We start from the raw sequence: 20774 nt of genomic DNA, 5'->3' as shown, positions 1-20774 counted from the left end.
AACCGCGTATGGCTTTTACGAAGAAATGATCTATGATTCCTCCTGTCATGGACGTGACACTGAGGTCTTGTGATGCCCTGTCCACATGGAAGCCGTCTTTCATGCCGTCTAAGCAGCGGGCGTTGTTGTGTTTCGATAAATCAATGTTGAAGTCACCGGTAATCATGAGAAACACGGTCCTCTCGGCAGAGTTATTGTAGGAAGCATTGATCCCGGTCTTTGCGTAATCCACGTGGTCGACGTTTAGTGCCACGTGGATGAGTGGATGGCAATTGAGAGTCTTCCAGGGTTGCTTGGTCTTTAGCTTCCCCACTTTATTTGCGTCCGCCGCGGTGGTGTAGTGGTTACGGTGTTCGGCTGCTGACGCGAAGGTCGCGAGTTCAATCCCGGCCGCGGCGGTCGAATTTCGATGGAGGCAAAATGCTAGATGCCCGTGTACTGTGCGATCTCGGTACACGTTAAAGAATACCAGATGGTCAAAACTTCCTGAGCCCTTCGCTACCGCGTCTCTCATAATCATATGTGGTTTTGGGACATAAAACCCCAACAATTATTACTATTATCACTTTCCTCGCGTGTCAATGTGTGTGTGTTCGCGGTTATTGTGTTGGTTGAGACTCTGTATCACGTGTGGCACATACCCGTATAACATGAACTCTGGTATGCGGGTATGTGCCACATGTGACTGAGAGAAAGGGTTTCATGACGTACGCGACACGCATTTTGCGTTATTCATGTCATGACCAGTGAATCGTGTTCGTCATACACTGATCCCCAGCTATGCTAATTTTGGTATATTACAAGTTATGGAGACAACCAGGAGAGCGCCCAGACGTAGGCGGCTAGATAGATAGATAGATAGATAGATAGATAGATAGATAGATAGATAGATAGATAGATAGATAGATACGCAGATAGAAACGGCCAAAGTGCCTGAGGTTCGCTAAGAAATGCTTCGCATTTAAAAGCGCAACTGACAGTGTCCCAGAGAAGCATTAAGGACAATAAAAAGATCTGTACATAAAATAGTAGGCGAAACAATAATTTGTTTCAGGATAAATAAAAACAAAAACGAGAGAGTGAGAAGTGACGGTATAAGCTAGTGTAACTAGGTCGCTCTTCTTATGACAATCTAGAAATGAGGTTCGGATATGTTAAAACTAGTGCCCGATTGAAAGTATGTGCCGTCTCTACTTGGTTTATATCGGAGTGGTCTACCTAATCCATCGAATAGAACTTATTAAGAGAATCATCTACTTAATGCAAAATATAAACTTGAAGCCCATCAGAACAAAGTGTCCCATATTTTGTTCCACATTTCGCACAAAAATAATCTGACTATAATTTTCGTTGCGCAGACCTTCTTAAAGACGCGATAGACAAAAAGAATAAAAGAAATGAAGACTCAGCAGCTGGAGAAGAAGATGGATTTGGAGGTGGAGATGAACTGTTATCAGGTCTGTATCTTTTTGTTATTGTGTTTTGCTCTGACATCACGTGCAAATACAAATGTAATCTACAAAATTATATGCAAAGGTAATATAAAGGAGTGCTAAGCATTTTCTAATGTAATAACACCCTTTTATTTCTACTTGCGTCATTATACTTCCACGTATACATAACACACATGTGCGTTACGCGCCACGAAGCGCTGTTGACGTTCTTCGGGGCCTTAACTAAATTTTCTAAATAGTCTAATCGACGTGTCCCTGTGTGTGCACGCGTGTGTGTGACTGTATGTGCTTTTAAGTATTTGTCAGTGCATGCATCATAATCATCACAGTACCACGTCAGGTGAATAACCAGGCTAACATCTCCAGCCTTCATTAAAGCATTTCTGTCGCTCGCTATATATTGTCGCAGGGTCGTGACGTTGAAGAAGGAAGAAGTAGGCGTGTCCAAGATGAAGCTCTTTATTTGGCCGAACTTGTGGCCGGGAAGAGGGGAGTCAAACTGCGCACTGATAGCGGCGAACAGAGCGTCGGCCGTCGATAAACTGACAAGTGGTAAAGCGTGTCGGCTTTTATACGTGTACTATCGAAGATTCCAGCGTTGTCGCTCGTGACCACGTAATCTCTCGAAGAAACTAGACTATTCGCGTCCTGCACGCAATCTTAAGAGAATAATCTAAAACGATCGTGAAGTTTCTGAAACATTGCGTCGGGGTCTGTGCGGAGCGTTGCAAACAGTTTTAGCGGGTGAAGCCCGAATATATCGAAATGGCACACGTGGCAATATATATATATATATATATAGTGTGAGCGCTGACTATATAGTTCAACTTCATCTGTACAGAAACCATTGTAATCATCATCTTCGCTTGTCACGCGGGCTGCGCCGCTTTGGACATTGAAATATAACCTGTCGATTACTGAACTGAGCGTCGTCTCATAAGTGGTGGAGGTGCTGGTGGAGGAAAAACGGGCTGTAATTCGTCGTGCGTTGTATGGCAGTATTATACGCAAACGTGACGAAAGGGAGTACAGTGTCCCAGTTTTTGTGATCTGGCTGAACATACATGGATATCATGCCGGAGAAAGTTCGATAAAAACGCTCTGTAAGACCATTTGTTTGCGGATGATATGCTGATGTGGTCTTATGGACGGTGTTAGAGGCCTGGAGGACTTCAGCAAGGACATGGGAAAGAAATGTCTTGCCACGGTCACTAAGAAGAACACGAGGGGCACCGTGGCGCAAAATAATGGCGCGCAGGACAAAATCGGCTACTTCCGAGGTAGCACCAGAGGGAAGAGCTGCCGTCTCCGCCTAGGCGAGTTAGGAGGTCCACGGCAGTAACAATCCAGCGGTGACCGGTTGGCGTAAGCGGGAGGGGTCCGTATGAGTCGATGCCCACGAAGTCAGAGGGAGCGGACGGGCACGGCAGAGGTTGTAAAGGGCCTTCGGGAAGAGATGTGGTACGTTTTCGGTGTTGGCATGACGCGCAGGAACCGACGTACTTGGCCAAACTTGTTGAGAGGCCAGGCCAAAAGCACCGAGTTTTGATGCGCTCATACGTCTTGTGAAAACCCAAGTGGTCGGCTGTCGCGTCGTCGTGCAGGGCTTGTAAAACCTGGAGACGAAGTGAACGAGGGACGACTGGGACCCATTGGTTACCGAGAGGGTGGTAAATTTGCCTACATAACGTTCCATCTCGAAGTTTAAAACGTTCAAGCTGTCGTCTTAAGCGGGTGTTGGGGGCACGGGATAAGCCAGTGAGCCGATCGATGATTGTGCGGCAGTATGTATCTGCATGTTGGAGCGAAGTGAGATCTGTGGATGAAAGAAAGACCACTGAGGCAACGGACTCTTTTGGACTACCGGCCGTCCGCATGGTCACTGGGCTGGTCGGTGATGAACAGATTGAAGGCGACACTTGGGCGCTTGACGAAAGCGGGCACCGCGACATAGCGTCAGCATCTTGGTGTTGCCGACCCGACCTATATGTGACACTGTAGTCATACTCTTGCAAACGCAGTACCCAACGGCCAAGGCGTCCCGACAAATTCTTGAGAGACGATAACCAACACAGAGCATGATGGTCAGCGACGATTGTGAAATGCCGGCCGTATAAATAAGGGCGATACATTTGTACGGACCACAATATATATATATATATATATATATATATATATATATATATATATATATATATATATATATATATATATATATATATATAGTAGTGGGAAAAGAATCACGCGGACCCCGATAGAATAAGGAATGAAGAAAGAGACTACGACTTTCGTTGGTTTGGTACTGTATATTTTCAGTAACGTTTCGTCTAGTGGATAAATCTTGGACAAAGTCTGGTCCCCCAGACCAAACGTTAGTGAAAATATACAGTGCCAAACCAACGAAAGTCGTAGTCTCTTTACTCCTTCCTTATATATATATATATATATATATATATAGCAGAAGCAAGGTGTTGACGCACAAGTGAAAAGAAGCTTTATTTGACGTTTCGACCGTGGGCCCGGCCTTCGACGAAGGCCGGGCCCACGGTCGAAACGTCAAATAAAGCTTCTTTTCACTTGTGCGTCAACACCTTGCTTCTGCTATTACTCCCGGATCCGGCGACACCTTTCCTCGAATATATATATATATATATATATATATATATATATATATATATATATATATATATATATATATATATATATATATATATATATATATATATATATATATATATATATAACCAATGCGCACTTTCTATATATTGAGGTTATAGTCAATTCATTTCCCGTTAATAATCATCCTTGCATGTAGCGAACAGTAAGCTGCGCAACACGAAGGTGACAAGTGACACTTCTGAAGGCAACAATTGTGACTGTAGGTATAGCTACAGAAAAGTACGAGAAATATCTAATACATTTAATATTTAAACGTTGGATACTCTTTGTAGCTGCATGTGTCGACGGTGGCTCCACTCTCTGCATATAAGCATTAGTACTTCCGTAAACGTAAGGTAACAACAAAAACACCAAAGTTTGAAAGAAAGAAATAGTTTCCGCCTCGACATCAAAGCAGGAATACTTTCCATTGGTTCATTTTAAGTACGAAAGATAAAACTTTTGTAACTTCCGAATCCAGTGGTTAATATAACAATATTATTTCTATCGAAACTTGCGAGCCTTGCGAGCAATTTCAGAGTCGTCGGCTGAATGTGACGCGTCCGAATGAATATGCAGATATATGATGACAGTACGAATTATTTCGACACAATTATTCCCCAAGATGTGCTATCAAGTATTGTCTTGGTACTGAATCTGATGGCTTTGGTTTTCGTCAAAAGCTCTGGTTTTTGTCAAAAATAATGAAGTCAACGTAAGCGCCATTCTATGCTCCACAAGGCGATTAAAGAAACGAATAGAAATAGTCACATAGCTCAGGCTGGTATGGAAAAAAAAAAGCGCGTGTCACAACACTGTGGCGCTATACGTTACACAGTTTAGATTACGAATGCAGTAAAGTAAAAAAAAATAACCGGCAGATCCCACAGCTTGTCAGAATCAATTTCATGCGAAGCAGTCAGCGAGTAGCCGCGTGTGCGGATTTTTTGGTTTAAGCCAGGCGTTGCCAGCTAGACTGACGTCTTTGTGCAAATTGAGTGGTGCGCCTATTGTAAGCTTACCAGGCACGCCGAGTATACCGGCGTGCAAAAGGCAGATCATGGTCTGACGTAACGTGGGCACTCACGTTAGAGCAGAGACGTGACTTTTGTCGCCGCAAATTGGACACTACGTTGCATTCATGTACCTATCATAAGTAGACTACAACTTGCGGAGTCATAGGGGCACATGTGTAATGTTTACTACATTGATATAAAAGACAATAGCCAATATTCCATCCGCCATTGGAGTGGTGCTGTCATGACGCTTTAATGTGTTTTTTTTTTACAGCGAAAGCTGTTATGAGATCAGAACAACAGCCGATTTTGGCGCCGTAGTTGTTCGCTCCGCTGCCGCAGGTGTCCGTAACTGCTATAGCGCGAAATAAGCAAAAAATGAAATGAGAAAAAAAAATATCCAGGATTGCATGATCTTTGGACCCGGGCACTCTGCATGGCAGTCGAGTATTCTACCACAGACCCACATAGATTCCTCAAACTCCTTCGCGAAAATACCCTATACAGGCGTCAAGTCAAGCAAGGAATCGCGTTAACATATGTCATGTAGCGTGGTCATCGTAATCATCAGCCTTACTACGCCCACTGCAGAGCAAAGGCCTCCCATGTTCCGCCAATCAACCCAGTCCTGTGCTTCTTGCTGCCACGTTATACCCGCAAACTTTTAATCTCATCTGTCCACCTAACTTTCTGTCTCCCCATCGCGCGTTTGCCTTCTCTTGGATAATAATAATAACAACATCTGAGGTTTAGCGTCCCAAAACCACGATGTGATTATGACAGACGCCGTAATGGAGGGCTCCGGAAATTTCGACCACCTAGGACTCTTTAATGTGCACCTAAATATAAGTACACGGGCCTCAAACACTTTCGCCTCCATCGAAAATGCAGCCGCCGCGAGCCTTCTCTTCGAATCCAGTCAGTTACTCTTAATGACCAGCGGTTATCTTGCCTACGCGCTAAATTTCTTCTTCTTAATTTCGATTACAATGTCCTTCACACCCGTTTGTTCCCTGACCCCCTCTGCTCTCTTATTGTCCCTTAAAGGGTCCCTCACCACGCCGCGTTCAAAGACGAGGGAGTGGTTTTCTCCTCGCCTTCGCTACCCTTCCTACAGGTGATACCTCCCCCTCGCCACTTATTTCTTAAAAGCATGTGTGCCATGTCCGCACTAAGGCTTGAGCCTATCAAGATTTCGCGCTTGTCAGCTACACGCTGTTATCTCCGTTTGCGCAGTCGGAAACACAGAAAATGAAGTGAAATCAGTTGTTCGCGCACGATAGTCATGCGAGGCAAGGAAGAACGGATGGGCGGCTGCATGGCAAAGCAGTGCAGGAGACAATTCACGTCTGATATTTCGCGTATATGGACCGACCGGGATTATGTACTATATAAACGTCACGGTAATCCCTGTTCTGTGTCACGAAGTGCGCCAGAAAGATGAGAAACGCCAGGACAGAACCTGACGCTCGTTTTTTGTATTTTCAGAGGCTGGTGAGGGGCGATCACAGATATCATTTTCCTTTCCATTGCTCGATGCGTCGTCCTCAGTTTAAGTTGAACCCTCTTTTATTGCGATAGCAATTATATGGACAGTCTCGACTGGTTTTTGCCGTCGGTGGCCGCCGTCATTCACCGTATATATATAAGCCACAAAGAAAAATAATTCAGAAAAACTTTCCGACGCGCGGACTCGAACGTGCGACCTCTCGCTTGCCAGCGCGCGGCGTTAGACGTTAGGCCACGAACAGCAACATCTTACAGCCTCCTAACGGCGAGCTATTTATATACACCACCTACTTCAGCATGCTTTCTTAGTGAACACATAGATGGCGCGACGTGCGCGCGTGGCGCACTTTAAACATCGTCGCCCAACTCCTGTGAACGCCGTTGCTGTTCGCCCTACAGGGCGTGGTCGCCTTCGTGCGCTTATCTCTAGGAAAGAAGGGGCGGCCTCTAGGGTGGAGCGGGGGGCAAGAAGGTTACTGCGCTCGCTGCAGCGGCCGCGTTTGCGAAAGGAGTGCGCTGTTCAAACAGAAATAAGTAACAACTCTGACAATTAGTTCGCGTTCGTCTTGTGCGTACCTGTTCGTTCGTTTCGTGCGTCCTGCTTTATGTTTGAGCAGTGCGCTTCAAGTGTCGAGCTGTGACGCATTAGTTTGCGCTCGTCCTGTATGCGTTCTTTTCGTGCGTCCTTTGGGCTCGAGCGACGCGCTGGCAATTTCGAGCTGCTTTCCGTTCTTCGCGTTACATTCCAATTTATTGCTATCGCATTCATTGCTTCGCCGTTGCGGCGAAACTGTGACTTTTTTATAGCATCTTCGACTGGTCGTTTTCGATTGCTCCGCAGGCGCTGAAAAAAGTACGTAAAATAGCAACTAACCATTGCTACTAACGTTATCGGGTCAAAACATAACCAGGGAGGAGAAACATTACTTGCACACCTGCTTGTTCTCGTTGAAAAGGTTTAGAGCGGTTAAATTCAATAGTTTCAAACACAGTCAGAGCGCTCTCAAACGACCAGTCGAAGATGCTATAAGTGTCCAGGTCTGTGCTCCGTAGGTAAGTACCGGTAGGATGCAGCTGTTATATACCTTCCTCTTAAGTGATAGCGGTAATCTACCGCTCATGGAATGCTTGCCGAATGTGCTCCATTCCATCTTTCTAGGTACTTCAGTCTCACGGTTCGGCTCCGCGGTTACTACATGTCCTAAAAGGCAGTATTTCCTTACAAATTCCAGTGCCTCGTTACCTATCGCAAAGCGCTGTTCTCTTCGAGAGTGTTGCTGATTCCTTCAGTTTTCTACATATTAATTTTAAGACCTGCAGTTCTGCTTTCCTTGTCCAATTCACTAATCATGAGTTGCAATTCCGCAACAGGCATAAAAAGAGTGTTCCACACTCGCCTCCATGGCTGCGATGGGTACTGACTAACACTCCTAGGTTTAAATGCCCATATATTCCATACAGTGGACGGCAGGATGACCGCCGCCGTAGCTCAGTGGTAGAGCATCGAACACGTTGTTCGAAGGTGGCAGGTTCGGTCCCTGCCAGCGGCAAGGTATCTTTTCGTCCACTTTACTTTCTTAACATTTCTATCCTAATTACTACAAATAACATCTCCTGTACTTTCCTCGGCATTATTTTCTGTTAGTTCCCATTAATATTGTGTCTAACAAATAAAAACGAACCCTTAAAAGTAATATGTTTCCTTAATTGGTCCCCTGAGTTCCTCATGCAATATCATCAGCGAATCTCAGATTATTAAGGTCCTCTCGATTAACTCGTATACCTAACTCTTCTCAATCTAGGGCCCTGAAAACTACCCCTAAGCATGTGATCAATAACATTGGCGAGATCAAGTCTCCCTGCGTTACACCCTTGTTTATTGGGATTTTGTCGCTTTCTTTATGCAGGACTATGGCGGCAGTGAAGCCGCTGTACATTTCTTCCAGCATGTTCATGTATGGTTCGTTGAGGCCCTTATACCGCAGTCCTGCATTACTGCTGGCATCTCGACCGAATCAAATGCCTTCTCGTAATTTATGACGGCTATATATATATATAGGGATAGGTTATATTCCGCGCATTTCTTTATCACCTGATTGATAGTGTTAATAGGTCTATTGTCGATAGACTGTACGAAATCCTGCTTGGTCCTTTGGTTGATTGAATTCTAATGTTGCCTTAATTCTATTAACTACTATCTTTCTAAACAGCTTGTAGACAACGGACAGCAAGCTGATCGGCCTGTAACTTTTCAAGTCCTTGACGTCCCCTTTCTCATGGATTAGGATCATGTTCGCATTCTTCCGAAATATTGGTACCCTCACCGTTAAGAGACATTCGTATGCAGGGTGGCCAGTTTTTCTAACATAATCTGTCCACCGTCTTTCAACAGATACGATGTTACTTGATCCTCAGGATCGGCTTCTCCTCTTGGCCTTTCTTATAAGGGTTTCTTTACTCGCAATGTCGTTACTGTTGGGATGTCTACTTTCTCTGGGCTAGTACAACTTCTTACATTATCGTCCTGGTTGTCTCAGCTACTATACAGACCTCTGTAAAACTCCTGAGCTACTATAGCTATCCTATCCATATTGTCAGAGTGTTTTCCTTCCCTGTCCCTTAATACACACATCTGTTTTTGCCTCTGCCCAGTTTTCTCTTCACCGCTTTGAGGCTGCGTCCGTTCTTTAGAGTATGTTCAATTCTCTCCATTTTATATATGCTTCTGTCGGCTGCTTTACGCCTATTGATTAACTTCGAAACCTCTGCCAGTTCTGTTCTGTGGAATTATGCGTGGTAGAAGAGTGAAAATAAGAACCAGGCGTCACACAATGCATATAGCGCTCCTAGTGGGTCGTTGAATGCTTCCAACCCAGCCATGATTCTTCATCGTCGTCAGCCAGAGCACAAAGTGCACATAATGCTTTAATGAGATGTGGCGGGTAACAAGCTTCTCTGAAGAATGACGAATAATGGCATAATGGGTGCTTCGCTGTTTCAAAAACATTACGACGATTTATGGCGTAGTGGGTGCGTAGTGGGTACCTAGGAAGTTCACTTGTATTACTTGCCGCAAGAGAGTTTACAACGTTCTCTAAAGGCCGCTCTTCCATCTTTCGCTGTGACCGTGTTGCGTGTTCCGCGCAGGCCTGGCAATTTTTTTGCAGAAGCAGTTTGAAGCTCTGGCGTTGCTCTGTGGTAGAATACTTCACTTCTACGCACAAGGCCTGGGTTCGATTCCGATTCTAGCAGCGGTATTTATTGTTTGCTTCCATCGCGACATTTATCTTATCGACAACAGCGTCGAAGCCGGCACTACATTTCCTGCGATACGGGCTCCTTCACGCTGTAGCAATATGATTTCCAAAGACTGGGTTGATACAGAATGAACCACCAGTGGCGCATAACCGCATACCATGGGCCGCGGTGTGCGGGTATGTGCCTCACAACTGGGGGCAAGGAGTTCAAGATACATGCGATAGACAAGTCACGTTATTCATATCATGACCTGTGAAGATAGATAGATAGATAGATAGATAGATAGATAGATAGATAGATAGATAGATAGATAGATAGATAGATAGATAGATAGATAGATAGATAGATAGATAGATAGATAGATAGATAGATAGATAGATAGATAGATAGATAGATAGATAGATAGATAGATAGATAGATAGATAGATAGATAGATATGGTCAGAGTGCCTTTGGTAGTGAGTACTTCGCAACTCCAATCGAAGTAGGCACTCCACTCCAGAATAGTTTGAAACGGCCAACGTTACACGCTCAAACGTTACATTCCTTGCGGCACGGTTGAAGGCGATGCGCACGCTGCCCAATTACGCTATCGTATTCTACTCTTGAAGGCGAATATCATGCCTCCTCCAAGTTTCTTTCTCCTTTTATTTTGCGCTGTATTTTGTTCTTCATTAAAAGCTACTGATGAAGAACTTGTGGTTAATGAGCAAACTAAACTGACATCGAGGGATGCCTTGGAGCTCTCATGTGTCTCAGTAAGATCAAGGGAGCCTTGCGTGTTCTGGAAAAACTCCGCTGTTTCATACCAAATTATTGGTGCTGCGCAAATCTTTCATTGTCATTTTATCAGGACATATGAAGCTGGGCGGAAAATTACTAAATGCGCCTACTGCAGTATCTTGAGCAAGCACATTTTGCGATGTATTCTGCTCAAAACTATGTACTTGTGTCTGCGGTAGTTTTCTTTTTCAATTTTGTTATAACAGAGATGTCTCAAGAGACAGTTGGGAAGCAAGAGTACGTTTTACAGCGAAAGCTGTTATGAGATCATTTCACCGGCCGTTTTTGGCGCCGTAGTTGTCCGCCGCCGCCGCCGCCGGTGTCCGTAACCAGTATCGCTCGAAATAAAAAAAAAACGAAATAAGAAAAAAATTCCAGGATGGAACGAGGTTCGAACCTGGGCCCTTTGCGTGGGAGCCCAGTATTCAACCTCTGATCCATGCCGGTTTTCTTTTTCTTTATTGCCTGCGTGCATTACAAAGGAATACATATGTACGTGCTAAAACATGTCAACCACACTTTGGCTAACATTACATTATTAAAATCTCTTAAGTTTCACTAAATCATCAAGAATCTCCACCCACACGGGTGGTTCACTCTGCGCACGATATATTTCCCGAATATACGCAATACTTTCGATGAAGTTGACTCTCGTCGAACGGACATCCACATCAACATGTCTAACTGCCATTCTCGTTTTCCAGAGACTGTGGAGGCCAAGGAGCATAAACATATCGTACGGAACTCCCCCCGCATTATCGATTACGCCTTTGGGAATTCACTTTTTACTGAGCCATGCCGGTGCTTGAAACTGTTTGCAAAAAGGTCCTATACAGGCTTCATGTCGGGAAGGAACCACATTAGCATATGCAATATAGCGTGGTAGAAGAGTAAAATAAGCACCAAGCGTCGCACAACGCGAATTCTGTAACCAGGCGTCACACAATGCGAATTGCGCAACGAGTAGGTTGTTGAGTGCTTCCAACCCATTACAAAGGGCTCTGCCATAATTCTTCGTCGTCATCAGGCACAGCATCAACAAAGTGCGCATAATGCCTTACATGCGTTTAGCAGGTACCACGGCTCCCCTTAGAATGACGAAAAATGGCACAGTGCCTGCTGCCCTACTTCTAAAAAATTACAATGATTGATAGCGTAGTGGGTTCCTCGCAAGTGCACTTGCATTGGTTGCAAAGGAAGCCCATAAGCGCATGATCCATTTCCTCGGGGTCTCAGTGAAGTTTTTCGCCCGCCCCCCTCCCCGTCTCTCTCCCACGTTAAGGTATGTTATACAGTATGACGAGAGAGGGAAATAGCGACCGGGCGTCACCCAATGCAAATTACATAACTGGTGGCCCGTTTAAAGCTTGCAACCCATTACAAAGGGTTGAGCCATAATTCTTCATCGTCATCAGTCGTCGCGTCAACAAAGTGCACATAATGCCTTACAGACGTGTAGTAGGTGCTTCGTTTCTCCGCAGAATGACGAATAATGGCTTAGTAGGTGCTTCCCAACTTCACAAAAATTGTGATTTATGGCTTAGTGGGTACCTTTCTAGTGTACTTGTATTGTAGCTCCAAGAGAGCTCACAACAGGTTCTAGAAACGCCGCTCTTCCAGCTTTCGCTCTGACTGTGCTGCGGTTTCATCGCAGGCCTGGAGATTTTTTTGTAGCCTCCAGATAAGCATTGTCACCTACTACACGCAAAAGTATTACTGAGTACGTTTTGCTGTGACCACGTAGTTCACGCAGACGGGCAATTGAGCGCGGTATCAACGATGGTGAAGTAAACAGCATGGAAGCAGTCTTGATATAGCCTCTGCTACGGCAATTTACCATAGTATTCAAATCTTTGTTTATTACCATGTTTGGTAAACGTGCCCCAAAGCACTTCAGAATTTCTCCAAAACCAATGGGGGGGAAAACGCACCAATTCTGCGAAGGGGCAAATGGAAAGAAATCCGAAGACAAGATGCACCGCTTTGGTGCGCACTGCTGGTACTGCTAGCACCGTCTAGCGTAACGCGTGCGCGTGCCTCTGAGCTCTGCCCGGCACTTTGCCTTATCTGCTCCGCGATGAGCTGTTCACGACAAATCATGTTCATCTGCAGTCTTTTCCGGGCATCGTCCTCGCTCGGCTTTTGGGTGGAACTGAGAGCTCTCGTAGTCTGCCATAAGGTTATAGCGTACGTCCCTGGGTGCGCTTGGAATTGTTTCCGGAAGTGAAAGGGACAGAAGCACACCGCAATCGAAATTATTTCACCGCTGTTAAGGGGTGTATATATAATTACTCACGTCGATGGCGGTGTAGGGCTTGCCAATTTCCCCCATGAAATCGCGCACTTTCGGCGTCTTATCGCGCGTCTGATTCTAGACTCAGCAAGATTTATTCTTCATTGTCGTCATCAACAGAGAAACTGGACAAAGTGGCCTCCAAAAACTCTAGGCGCGCTAGCTTTCTAGCTGTCGCAATGCCTCCCGCTCTGCGTCGTCTGCAACGCGCACGGCACGCAATGACTGCTGAGACTGCACAGCGCCACTCCGGCAATTTCGTCGGAGCGCCTCAGAGCAACAAAAGATGTGCCCCGACAGGGCGCGCTCCACGGCGGGTGCGAACCTGTGCGCACCGGAGCGATTTATCGAATACATACGGTGCACCTGTGGTGCGTCCCGGTGCGAATTGTCGAAGATGCCATATGGTTCGTTGAAATAGCAAAATTAATGCAATAAAACGTTCTGGAAAGCGCGTAGACTATGCCACTCGTTCACAAACACTGACTGGCCTCTATTCAGTAAAGGGAGTTATTAGTTTCTTGAACTTGTATATAATGTTGCACGCTACACTGCTACGTATGAAATTAGTAGCCGACATTAAGTGCTAGGAGCCTCATGCTCCTCTAAGAAGCTTCGTCGTGTGCTGTTTCTTGCCAGAAGATAAGCCAAAAAAGAAAAACAAAGGAAAAGGTTCCAAGGAAGACGATAAAGAAGGTATGTGTACCTTATTACCACTGTAGCGTATGCCAATAGGCTGGGTAAAACGACATCTAGTAGGAAGATAACAAAATCAAACTAAAAAAAATGACGTCGAGAGGCATGGCCTCCCTGTTCCGACATGGGAGCAGCCAGCGGCGAGCCGGGGACCCCAGCGGGTCCTTCCCGGCTAGACCCTCAGGACTTGATTAAAGTTCTTTGTCTGTCTGTCTGTCGTCGCAGTGATTATAAGTTCTAGGGAACTACACGTAGAGTGGAAATTAGAGTCATACAAACGCTTATTGGTCTCTACATATAGAAGGTGGAGTGGTCACTTTAGTTCGTTTGTAGATTACAGCGCTGTACGCTATGCTGCTATGACTAATATTAGTAGCCGATGGTAAGCGCTAAGTGTCGCGCGCTTTTTTAAGAAGCTTCGTCATGTGCGCTTTCTCTCCAACAGGAAAGTCAGAAAAGGAAGGCGAAGAATGGAAAGAAAATCGAAAGGAAGACGAAAGAAAAGGAGGTATATATATTTGCACCTGCGTAGCATACGTCATGCTTCAGAATGTATGCCAATTGGAGGGATGAAACGACATCTGATGGTAGGCTCGGGAAGAAACGTTTCATCGCAGTGATTGTAAGAGCTGGAGAAGTATACACAGAGTGAAACGGGGGGCTATACAAATATTGAGTCGGCGCTATTATTTACGCGGAGTGGTCTGTTCGGCGCATTTGTAGACGACAGTGCTGCAGGCTAAACTGCTGTGTCTGATAAGCGGTGCATGCCCCGTAATATTCTAACGAGCTTTGTCATGTACGCTTTCTTACTAACAGACAGGTCAAAAGACAAAGATAAAGCCGGAAAAGATGGTGCTGACAAGGATAAAGAAGGTATGTGTGTGTGTGTTATCACCCCCGTAGCATACGTCGTTGGTCAGAATGTTTACCTATGTAGGCTGGACAAAACAGCACCTAAATAGGAGGCTAACAAAGCACGACCTGTCATCAGAAATATTTCGCCGCAGGGACTATAAGTACCGGAGAACTGCTCGCACTTTGGAGCTACACAAATGCTAACTGGTCTTTAAATCTCACGGGCAATGGTTTTCGTAACATATTCGTGGGCTGCTGAACTGAGTGCGTCAAGACTATCTCGCTCACTATTTAATTGTCATCTGCCAGCTTGAAACACCTTATATATTTATTACGCTCAATAAGCGTAATGGCGTAAGTAGCATGATATATAGGAGAGTTAATAGCCAAGTATAACAATGTCAAAAGATCCACGAGAGACGAATGTACTTGAGGAATCGAAAGTGTGTTTTTGAAGGGTCTACTGAAGCATGGTCATTTACGACGCGTTGTATTGTTATTCAGTTCACCGAAAAACCTCGGCGCAGTAGGCCCGGAGCTATGACGGCGCGTGGTATATACACAGACATAGAAGAAAGCGCAAATCTTGTCACGACATCAGTTTTTCCATAGCAAATGCATACCGTAGTATCCGTATATTTGTAGATGCGTACAACTTCATGAAGCTTAATGCAAGAGAACTTCACGGGGAGCACATAGCGAATGACCGAGGTGTGGTAGCTGGTACCTATTTCTCACGTAAAGCTTGGTGCACTTGTGAGCTACAGTTGTGCATGTAGAGGTATCGCTAACACTAGCAACTGATGGTTAACCCTATGTGTCGAGTACTCTTCCAACAAATTTCAAAATGTGCTGTTTGTGACCCACAAAAAAGTCAACAAAGCAGGAGATAGGAAGTAAAGGAACTGAAAATGACGATAAAAAAACAGGTACGTTCCCTGTGTCCACTGGCTTTGCAGACTACATGTGGCAGACAGTATACATTGGATAGGAAAAGCGATACATCAAGGAGAGGTAAAATACGAATGACATTAGCGGAATTATTTATTCGCTCTATATCAATTTTCAGTGGAGGAAAACTTCGCGTCCCGTGCTATTCGACGCGAAAGCACCGTCAATGCTGCATGAATTGTGTTTGTTGCTCGGATTGGCCTCTATAGGGTGGTGCACGCCATTCGGCTACCAGAAAGCAGTTGCGAGCACGGTCAGGTTCATATTACTACAGTATGCCTCATAATTTACGCTTTCTGACGCACAGGAAAGAAGAAAGAGGATAAGGAAACGGAGAAAAAAACTAATAACGAGGAAAAGTCAGGTATGCGTCTTTCTTCATACTGGAAGCATTGTTCATGCGCCTTAACGTAAAACTAGGTTAGACAATCCAAAAAAAAAAACGGCAGGAAGTGGAAGATGGAACCTGCAATGAAAAAATCCGTAAACCGGGGGTAGGTGCTCGAGCCGACGTTTCGACAAGTGGACTAGTCTTCTTCAAGGCTGGAACTAGTTCCAGCCTTGAAGAAGACAAATCCACTTGTCGGAACGTCGGCTCGAGCACCCACCCCCTGTTTATAGGTTAGACAATGTGACACCTCAACGTAATTCTATAGGTAAGCAAAGCCAATATGAATCGCTCCGGGCGGCACAGTGATGGCTGTGGGTGGAACTTGTATTTATTCTTAGGTTGTGAATGGCCATAAGTACTTCATCATTTCACATTGCCAGCAACTTGATATCACAGGTCAACAAGTGGTGACAGGGTTGTAGATGTTACACGCAGTGGTTTCCTTAATGGAGTAGTCTGCAGTTGGCCCTTAAGGTGACCGCTATATCAAGATCTGTAACTAATAAGAGCATGTCACGCCGATGCCCTACTTAGCCATATATGATACCGTCAATATGATTATTATATTTTACCGCATGACGTACAGGAGCCGAAAAGCAGAAGGATGCAGGCGGAAGTTCTACAAAGGATCAAAAAGAAGGTATATGGGCCGTCTACCAACCAGACTCATACCAAGTCTGCTCGTACATATTAGTACGCCCCACAGGTTAATGTTTAAATGTTAGCCTCAGCCATCATGGCCAGTAATTTAGGTTTGTGCATTCGAGTGGGAGAATGTGTTAGAGAAAGTCATGTGGAGTGCTCATCTCAACTTTCTAATGTGCATATGCACATAGGCCTCCCGCGTTACATGAAGATCATTATTATAGGGGGGGGGGGTCGTGGGAGAATGAGTGGGACTCGTCTGAATCCAACGCAATATAAATGAGAAGGGAAAAAAGTAGTACGAATATCTAAATATGCGTTTGTTCGAGTGATTATATTTGTATACTAAAAGAGCTCGCGCTCAGCTCAACTTTATGTGCCAGCTTAAGCAACGCTGGCTTAACACCATGTATTACGCGCGATGGTCTGTTCGCTACAAGACACCGAATTATCACTGCAAGAGTGACACGCGCCTGTAATTATGGAAAGTCGCTTATCTCTACTTATTACCTTTAATATGTGTAATTATGTGTGTTTCGTGATGTCCAGATAAGAAAAAAGAAGGTGGTGCAGGTGAAGAAGCATCTAAACCAGATAAAAACAGAAGGTATGTGTCTTTTACTAACCATGTCTCACAGCTCATGGTCCCCCATGCTTTAGCTTGGTGCTGATTTATCACCCACTGCGCTGGCTGAGCAGCTTTGACGTTGCTCTGTCAAGCACCGCGTACACTTACAGGGTTCACCGTGGTAACATTCCGATGCAGGCGTAATAAAGAAACAGCCAGGCAATTACACTTATGTCCGCGTGAAGAAAAAAAGTACCCTGCTGCAAACTATTTCAGATTCACTCACTATCCAGCGAGATCGATAGTCATGTCGTGGTTTCTGCACGTGAAAACTGGGAATTTAATTTTTAACAGCGCAGCAGTTTACGCCAGCCGTTGTTTGCAATCCGTGAACAGAAAACTATCATCCTCACGAACCGGCACGCGCTATGTTAATCTCATTCTTGCTCTTCATCTCGAGCTTCGCTCCAAGAACTCGTGCGCTTATATGTCCGGCGTGATTGGAATAACTCTGATGCGTGAGAAAACGAGCACAGAGAAAGAGAGAGAGATAGATAGAGACAAATGGAAGAAGAACAGAAAGAGGAAGAGGCAGAAAGAGCAAGCGAGAAATAGAATATTATATATCTGAAGTAATACAAATAAGCAGATACAAAGACAGAAAAAAAGAAGGACGAAAAAGAAAACACTGGATCAAGATAGATCGGACGAGAACAGGCGCATTCAGCATGGTATGGCCGATGGCAAGGAAGAAAGAGAAAAATAATGTGAACCAGTGAAGGCCACCTAGCTCTTCACTTCCTTGCAGCTTGGCAGCACTAGCGCGAAACTGACTTCATTTTTGTTTTTGACACGAAAGTGCTTTATGCCCGCGTCCACCAAGACTTCGCAGATATCATTTCCTTCACGGATGTGACGTCGGCAAAATGCACAAAAACAGCTGACAAAGAAAAACCAGAGGAAAAAATATCGTTGATTTGGATGACGTGGGAGTCAAATTCAGAATCGCTCGGTCGCGACGATGGGAGTCGGGCGCTTTAGCCACTGCGCCGCCGACGCTCGTGCATGAGCCTTTAAAATGCGTCTTATATCTTTCACATCTCCTCCCTTTCACAGCGTCCTTGTTGGCGTGGGGCGGCGTCGCCGCCTTGGAGAGCATGAAGTGAAGTGAAGTAGTGCATCACAACACTAACAACACTAACGAGCGCCGACAGGACGCGCTTAGCTAGTACCAGTGCTAGGGCACCTCGATGCAAGTGTTCCTGCGTTCAACGCTGGCATTGAGGCGCCTCACCATGGTCTATTGCCTTACTGAGCGCCGCGGAGGCTGGAGCTGGATACCTGATTTCTACTCCAATTCTTTTCAATACAGTTTGAGTGAGTGTTTTGTTGCTGTGAGACACGCCAGCGCGCAGCGGTACGTCTTCGCGCGTTCACGGCTCTAGTTACTAGCTATGTCTCTCGCGTCCCTGAAGCGCTGTGTGCTAGTCTATGCCTGAGCAGGAGTGTAGGTTACTCTAGTCTATGCCTGAGCAGGAGTGTGTGCTAGTCTATGCCTGAGCAGGACTGTAGCGCACACCTTGCCGTATCTCTCCTCGATTGACGACGCTTTCCATGAGCGCATATATAGTACTATTGATCACATACTTCTTGATGCCATCTTTGCACGGGATGTACCGCACGCTGTGGCGGCTTTATGTTGCTACTTCAGCTACCACAGAGATTTAATCTTGATCACTGAAGTTAGCCATCGGGTTGGAGATGTGCCACCAGGCGTCAACGTAGGTTCGTCGACATGAAACGGCGCTATAGCCATCAAATACCAGCAGACATTGTGCAAGCTCTCATTCATAAATGTAAAATGAACATTCAACTACTTTTACAAAAACATGTATCACTTTCGTGTTATACCAATTCCAATGACGGAGCAATCAACCATGAATTTTAACGCGAAAGTGTTTTATGCCGGGGTCCACCGCTGCTCCACTGACGTATTTCCGTCACGTATATGACTTTATAAAATATACACTAACAGATGGCAAAGAAAAAAAAAAGTTCCGTCGCCGGTATTCGAACCTACGACCCCTTGCTGCGCAGCGCACGGCGCGAACCTACTCGGTCACAGACGGCAAGTTCTCGAGCATATTAACCGCGAGCTATTTATATGCATTATTTACCGTTGGCGGTACTCAGACATCGGTGGCACTTCAGCGTGTTTTCGTTGTCACTAGCGAGATGGCGCGAAGGGATTGGATGGTGCGTTCTAAAAGCTGTGGGCCCGCGTGTTGCGATGTGCACACGCCTCCACATGGCGTGGTCACTTGTGAACGCGCCCCTATCTGGGGATAGGGGGTGGTTTGTACGTCTTGTGCTTTCACCGCAAGTTTGCGTTGAAGTTACAGAGAGCACGAAGGTCACTTCGCTCACTGCAGCGGCCAGCTTTGCGAAAGGCGCGCGCTTCTCACACACAAATAAGTTAAAACTGCGACAATTAGTTCGCGCTCATGCTCTGTATACTTGTGCATTCGTTTCGTGCCTGCCTCTGTGTTTGAGCAGCGCGCTTTAACTGTCGAGCTGTGACAGTTGTTAGTTCGGACTCATCCTGTATATGTTTTTTCCGTGCGTTCTTTCTGCTCGAGCAGTGCGTTGCGAGTTTCGAGCTGCTTGCCGTTCTTCCTGTGACATGCCAACTTCTTGCTATCGCATTCATTCATTCGCCCTTGTGCCGAAACAATGCACAACAAAGGCTCAACTACGTCTCTGAAGACACGTTTCACTTTCGTGTTATACGGATTCCTACGTTCTTATATTATATCTATCTATCTATCTATCTATCTATCTATCTATCTATCTATCTATCTATCTATCTATCTATCTATCTATCTATCTATCTATCTATCTATCTATCTATCTATCTATCTATCTATCTATCTATCTATCTATCTATCTATCTATCTATCTATCTATCTATCTATCTATCTATCTATCTATCTATCTATCTATCTATCTATCTATCTATCTATCTATCTATCTATCTATCTATCTATCTATCTATCTATCTATCTATCTATCTATCTATCTATCTAGCCGACTACGACTTTGAACTCTCCTGGCCGTTTCGTTACTGGGACGTATACCAAAATTGGTATGGCACAACAAGACTGCATGATGAACATAAACGATAGGTCATAACGTGAAAATCATTAATGACATGCGTGTCATGAACGGCATGACTTACCTGCCACAATCTTGGTGCTCTTGCGGTCATTTCGTTAACTTGATATATACCGAAATTGGTATGGCGTAACAAGTTTGTATGACAAAAATTAGGGACAGGTCCTTTCGTGCAAATCATGACACACATGACATGCACAGCATAATTTACATGACGTGATCTCGGGGCGCTCGTGGCCAGTTAATAATATGGACATATACCAAAACTGGTACGAAGAAGCATTTCTGCATGAACATAAATGACAGGTGGCAACATGAAAATCAAGACATGCATGTCATGTACACTGCGACATACATGCCCCGCTCAACGTGCGCTTGCGGCCGTTTCGCTATCTTGACATGTACCACATTTGGTATTGCGTGATGCGACTGTATGAAGAACATAAATCACAGGTGGTAACATGAAAATTATGGCGTGCGTGTCATATAGAACGCGATTTACATGCCACACTCATGGTGCG

General features: G+C 45.1%; 1 protein-coding gene across 7 annotated transcripts in view; it reads left to right on the top strand.

Annotated features, from left to right (window-relative positions):
- Positions 1 to 20774, top strand: part of LOC119374721 (spidroin-1) — a 95509-nt gene that overhangs the window by 70632 nt on the left and 4103 nt on the right. Inside the window, exons 10-15 of one of the 7 annotated variants that reach the window (XR_007414371.1) lie at positions 1359 to 1457; positions 13610 to 13666; positions 14112 to 14174; positions 14486 to 14542; positions 15783 to 15845; positions 17066 to 17118. Coding sequence is in view for 6 of the 7 variants with exons in the window: in XM_049410877.1 (XP_049266834.1) it covers positions 1359 to 1457; positions 13610 to 13666; positions 14112 to 14174; positions 14486 to 14542; positions 15783 to 15839; positions 17061 to 17118 (391 nt within the window). In the remaining variant the exon portion in view is untranslated. Of the gene's footprint in view, positions 1 to 1358; positions 1458 to 13609; positions 13667 to 14111; positions 14175 to 14485; positions 14543 to 15782; positions 15846 to 17060; positions 17119 to 20774 lie in introns of all 7 variants that reach the window. The other 6 variants (XM_049410878.1, XM_049410877.1, XM_049410879.1 and 3 more) reach the window with 6 other exon arrangements.

This window comes from Rhipicephalus sanguineus, chromosome 11 (genome assembly GCF_013339695.2).
Source record: "Rhipicephalus sanguineus isolate Rsan-2018 chromosome 11, BIME_Rsan_1.4, whole genome shotgun sequence".
Taxonomy (NCBI): Eukaryota; Metazoa; Arthropoda; class Arachnida; order Ixodida; family Ixodidae; genus Rhipicephalus; species Rhipicephalus sanguineus.
The sequence above is the reverse complement of the archived record's forward strand: the minus strand, read 5'-3'. Positions and strand labels throughout refer to the sequence as shown.